Here is a 5905-nt window from a genome sequence, read left to right on the forward strand (position 1 = left end):
TTTAATATTAAATGTAGTTTTGTTTTTATCATCTCTTTATATTTATTTTTGTATGATTATGTCTTTAGCCGGTTTTAAGTCCCTGCTGAGGGTCTTTACAGTGGTGTGACGGGTTAGCAACTGCCATGTTTGGTAAGTCCTATGCATCGACTTCACTGATATCCTTGATTGTACTGTAACTGAGATCACTGTACACTATCCCAGTTAGGTTTACTCTCGTCTGCCCGAGTGTTTCAACAATTCAAAAACAACCTTTCCAAAGTGGCACATGTTCTGGTACTAAACATCCTCAAAAGGGTTCTCATGCGACTGTTAGGGTCTGTGACATGACAATATTTGAGAACTGTGGTAAAAAAGAGTAATGGTTTATTGTTTCCTGGGTCAGGGTGCTGTGTTTGCTGCATGAATGTGAGCTTCTGTGGAAATAAGTATTCAAAGGCAGTGCAGATGAAGAGCCTCCTAAGAGCGGTAGGTGGATAAAAATCTGGGATTTGATGAGAACCCTCACTGAAGAGCCAGTCCCACTCAGCTTCACCTATAATGGGACAGAAGTGGATGATGGGTAAGCGGGAAAGAGGGGCTGTGAAGATGAGCATATGAGCCATTTTCAACTGCTGTTCTGTCTCATTGTGCAGTACGTTGTACAACACAGGAAGACTGACATTGTAAAACAGTGAAATTGCTGTTTATTGCAAGTTTTGGGTGCAGAGTTTTCAGTTCAACTATCGTGTTTAAAGTGGGTAAATTAATCCAATACACTTTTAGTCAAAATTAGTGAAAATCTAGTCACAGTCACCTAGCTCACCAAAACAATCCGGTGTTAACACATAGCCCTGACTGTGTAAATGAATAGACAGAAAGGAGTGCAAGAGCCACAAAATACTGTTCCAGCCAATCAGCAACAGGCTGCAACAGCTGATGGTAGGGGCAGGAGGTAGCATTTGAAAGTGCAGAATCACTTACTGCACCTTTTAAATAAAATGTTTGACACCTTAAAGGAAAAATTTAACAAAATATGATGCTAATACTATTCCCATAAAGAAGGGGAATCAGGGAATTTACGAGAACCTAAATCTATAAATGATTTACTAGAATAATCAAGGAATTATTTGACTCTTAGTCCCTCTGCACATCTGATTTAATGTGCTACATTAATGCACATTTCTTGGATTATCTCTGCACATTGCACATATTCTTCTTACCGTACATGAACATTTGCACATTCATCTGTATTAAATACTGTACAGCTGTTTTTATTTCATTTTTTCCCTACATAATAGCTTTCCAAATTCTGTCTTTGATGTATCATTTTTATTGTACATTATTCCATTTATGATTCTTGACTTTTTTCATACTTATATTCTTTTTCTTACTATGTTTATTGTTGTGCCTCAAGATATCGAGAAAACATTCCTTGTGGTAATAACCAAGATTCTAATCAAATGTCAGCAAATAGCAAAAGATTTCATCACAGATTCCCAGAACCCACGGTAATTTGTTAAAATGTTTTGATTTACGAACAGTTCAAAACCCATAGTTGAGTTTATCATAAAGAAAAGTGAGACCAGCTGAATATTTTCACAATTTAGAAGCTTAAACCAGTGAATGTTTGCATATGCAAGTAAACAAACGATCAATAAACTATCAAAATAGCCGTCAATTCATTTTCTATGACTGACTAATAAATTAACTTTTTTCAATTTCATTTTAAATCCTAATATCAATATTTCTTTAAAATTCCTATATGGAGGATATATAATGTCTCAGCGTTATAGCTCAATAACCTTGTACATCCTGTTATGACTAACTATTATAATCCTGTAACACACTTAGTTTTAATTTTATTTATATAAAGCCATTAGGACTTAAAATATCCCTGCAGGAATGTATACATGCATCAGTAGAGGATTTAATATTGTTGCACAGGAGTGGCAGTCAAAACAGCTGTGGACTCGGAACAGGTGGTCTACAAGACAGTTTGAACTACTTTACATTTAGGGCCGTAAAACAAATATGTACTGTTTCTCATAAATACAGCAGCTTTTAATAAGTCTAATAAAGGCTTGTATCATGCTACATGACAAGCTCATCAAGCTGCACAAATGATGTTATGCAATGGGAGCAAATGTGTGAATTTAGATCCGGGACCTCAACTTCAGCTGTCAATGCTCAGAGAGCAGAAAAAACAAAGAGCTCTCACTCTGCTGCTAGTTTAGTTTACTCTACACAAGAAACACCATTTTACAAGACAGTACGTTCAATTCAATCGGTTGAAAAAAACGGTAGCATTTGATTTGTACACAATCCCTCAAGTTCATAAACAAACACCCTTTCTATTTTAAAGAAAGTTGGTAATTTTGGTAATTAGCTTTCAAGAGACTGTAAGATCAGAAAGTGGCTGATGGTCAGACACTGTGGTACATAGGCATTAGTTGATCCCCTGGCGGCCCTGGCCGCTCACTTCACTGACCGGTGCGGGCCGACAGAGTGGCATGACACTTGTGTTCCACTGGCACAATTTTTAATGGCAAGTGAAAGTGTGACAAACAGTAAAGTAATTTTATATACCCTTGCCAATATACTCAAAGTTAATATTAGAGCTATAACATGTCCATTGTTAGCCTCTCCACCATAGACTATAATCATACACGTATTTTAATGTTTATGCTCGCCACTGAAGCCAGTCTGACTAATCAATAACAGAAATATAGAGCCAACTAAAATTTACCAAATAAAAAGAATGAAACATTACTGTTCTTTTGTCTGTTCTGTTGCTGGAATATAATTGATGCTTTTGAAAGGAAATGTTAGTGACATTGGTAATTACAATTTAAAGCTGACAATGTGACGCTATAGAGGGTTTTCACCAACATGACGTTCTGGACAGTAACCCGGCCATATTGGAGGCACTCGGTGTAAACAAATGACTGGAGTATAGTGGAGTATTGTGCACTTTAGATACTTTAATTGAATGTAGCCATGTGTTTTTTTTATTTTTTATTATTTGTTTCAAAGGCCCCCCAGTTTGCTATCTACACTGTACACTACCTGAGTGAGTTTAAGCTTTGCCAACCACAAGCGCCTCCTTTCCTCTGATAACTTCTGGCATTCCTCTCCATGGTTTTGAATAACTTTTGGAAGTCAATAATATTCCAAATGTTTTTCTCGGTCTAACCTATTGGTACAACCTAAAACACAACAACAACCATTTTCCTTGACGCTGTTCGGGATCTACCTCAGTGCCTGTGCATTGTTGTGATGCGGAGTACCTCCAACACGGCGACTTCTGGTCTGATGTCGCGTCTATAGATGATACGTTAGCTTATCTTAGCATAAACATTGGAACTATAGGTAAACAGCTCCCCTGCTCTGTCCAAAGGTGACAAAAACCATTTACCAGCACCACCTTAGGTTTCATCATAATTAACAAGTTTGATCTCATTTGTTTAATTTAATACTTCAATATGTGTAAAATCAACATGTTTCGGTTTTAGGGAGGTTTCTGTGCAGCTCCATTTCTTGGCCAGACACTGACATCCTAGAGGCAACCTCAATAGCATTCACACGCTAGGCTACTATTGCCCAGGTGTCCATGCTTACGCAAGGTAACGGAACCCGATTTGTTCAGGTCCTAATACCTGACCAGTTGGGTATCCCAACCTTAACTACTCAATGTCAATGCCTAACCCCAACCAATCAGGCTGCTTTGTAGGGCGGGACTTGTCTAGAAGTTACGGGACTCATATAACGCGGCAAGATCACACAATTCACAGTAACTTGAGTCCACATGCCCCCTAGTGGTTAAACCTATTTATTGCAGCTTCAATAATGCTGACTTGAAGTTTTTCAACTCACAGCTTTAGGGGTTTTGCTAGAGCAGCTTCATGTCAGGCTTAAATGGGCACACCTGGGAACCATGGTAACGTGTTTATGCTGTTTATTAGTTTGACAGGTTTGGTGTATACAGAACATCCAGATCCAAAGGAACGGCACTTTCCTGAACACCGACCAACTTAAAGTTTGCAGAGCTAAAGTGTGCCAATTATTTACCGCGGAGTGAATCATCCTCTCTACACAGGATCTTGGACGCCTTCTTCCCTCCTTTGGGAATGTGAACCTTTGACCCGTAATGATAGTGAAACTCCCACGGTGTCAGCAGTTCTGAGCCCGATATAAACCGCCGCCTGCTGCATTTCACTCCCTCTTCTGTGTGTAGACACAGTCTGCCAAACCGTTCACAAGAACTAAACAACCCCCACTACCTTCCTCCATACAAAAACAAAATGACCACCGCTGCTCAGCCCATTTTCAGCAAGGGAGAGAACTGCAAGGGCTCCTGGCACGACGCTAGCGCCGGGTACAATGAGACGGACACACATCTGGAGATCATGGGCAAACCCGTGATGGAACGCTGGGAGACCCCGTACATGCACTCACTGTCAACCGTTGCAGCCTCAAAAGGTAAAAATCGAAGCGAATGCTAGTAAGTCTGATAATGGACTCCTGACCCCAAAATAGACGTTTTCAGAGGGTGATTAACAAGTATAACAACAAGTAATAAATTATAGATATTAGTTTTGTAAACAGGTATGTGCCATTCATATGTTACTATATCATTTAAAATTGAGCTGACAGGTGAATATAACCTTGAATCACAGAAAACAAGCACAGATTAAGTCTCAGAAAGCTATGTATTAAATCAGCACGCACACTGTTGCTTGAGTGGAGTGAGGTGTAAAAAACAAGGTATTGTGTTTTTTAAAAGGGTCAGAGGCAATAAAAACATGTGAACCACACAAAATTGGTTATTGTCATACTTTTACCTTTTGAAAAACAAAAAAATCTAACTTTTTCATTTAAAAAAAGTGTTTTATATTTGTGTTTTGATTTACTTTTCGATATTTAAATGATGTGATAATGTTCTAAGCACCAGGTTAATCTTTTACACAGCCGTTCCTTCACTTTTTTGAGGACACGTGTGAGAGAGCTTGCATGGTGCTGTGTGAGTACTACAGCAGCTGTTTTCTCTACTCATGGGAACAGTCACAAAGTCTGCAGGGGGCAATAGGCTCATCTGCCCCGAGCTCTATGTGCAAATATACCAATCCACACACAGCAGGCATGTAGGAAGGTCTTTTAGTGTAGTATGTAGTTTAATTGGGAATTTTGGACACTGAATATGCATTTCTCACCATAATGTTGTCCACAAATCTAAAGTATATTCCATTTCAGATGCATTTTGTCCAATCAAAATATATTTGGATAATACTTAATTGCAAGTTTTGATTGATTGATTAATTTAATTATTCCACAAAACCAATATACAACCCCACTTCTAAAAAGACATGCCTTTTAAAGCAGTGGTCAGTTTGCACTTTTTGTAATCCCATATAAAAAAAAAAGGTTGCCTGCCATTACATGCACGAATTGTGAAAACTGTATTTCATGTAGAGGATGTAAAAGAAATCCAATTGAAAATTTTGCATATTTTTCAAGTGTCTCTGTTGACTTGTGAAAATGAGAATATTACAATGAGCTGCTGATTAAAGGTTCACTACATCATCATGAAGGGCTCCAAGAACAACAAATAGCCTTTACCCCACCTCTATTAATAGATACATATTAAGTTAAACGGCAAATGGTGTAGTGACATAGTATGCACATTAGACGACTCGTCAACAGGAAAATGAATGCCACAGTGCTCATAGACATTCAGAAGTTGTACAAATTTGTCAGAAAAGCAGGGAAACACACAGTATCACAGCACCCAAACTTTCCAAGGATATTTCTAATAAACATCCTGTCTTGGAGCCGCTGGAAAGCTTCAATAGATGTACATTTTCTGTTTGTTGTGTTCTGTCTCGTAGGCGGTCGGGTTCTGGAGATCGGTTTTGGCATGGCCATT

At 38.5% G+C, this 5905-nt stretch overlaps 1 protein-coding gene across 1 annotated transcript in view; it reads left to right on the plus strand.

Annotated features, from left to right (window-relative positions):
- Positions 1-4123: 4123 nt before the first annotated feature.
- The window catches only part of gamt (guanidinoacetate N-methyltransferase), a 3985-nt gene continuing 2203 nt past the window's right edge, over positions 4124-5905 (plus strand). The window contains 2 exon segments of the mRNA XM_032526593.1: positions 4124-4461; positions 5868-5905. Of these exon segments, the coding sequence (XP_032382484.1) occupies positions 4284-4461; positions 5868-5905 (216 nt within the window). The 5' untranslated portion in view covers positions 4124-4283.

Source organism: Etheostoma spectabile, chromosome 9 (genome assembly GCF_008692095.1).
Source record: "Etheostoma spectabile isolate EspeVRDwgs_2016 chromosome 9, UIUC_Espe_1.0, whole genome shotgun sequence".
Classification (NCBI taxonomy): Eukaryota; Metazoa; Chordata; class Actinopteri; order Perciformes; family Percidae; genus Etheostoma; species Etheostoma spectabile.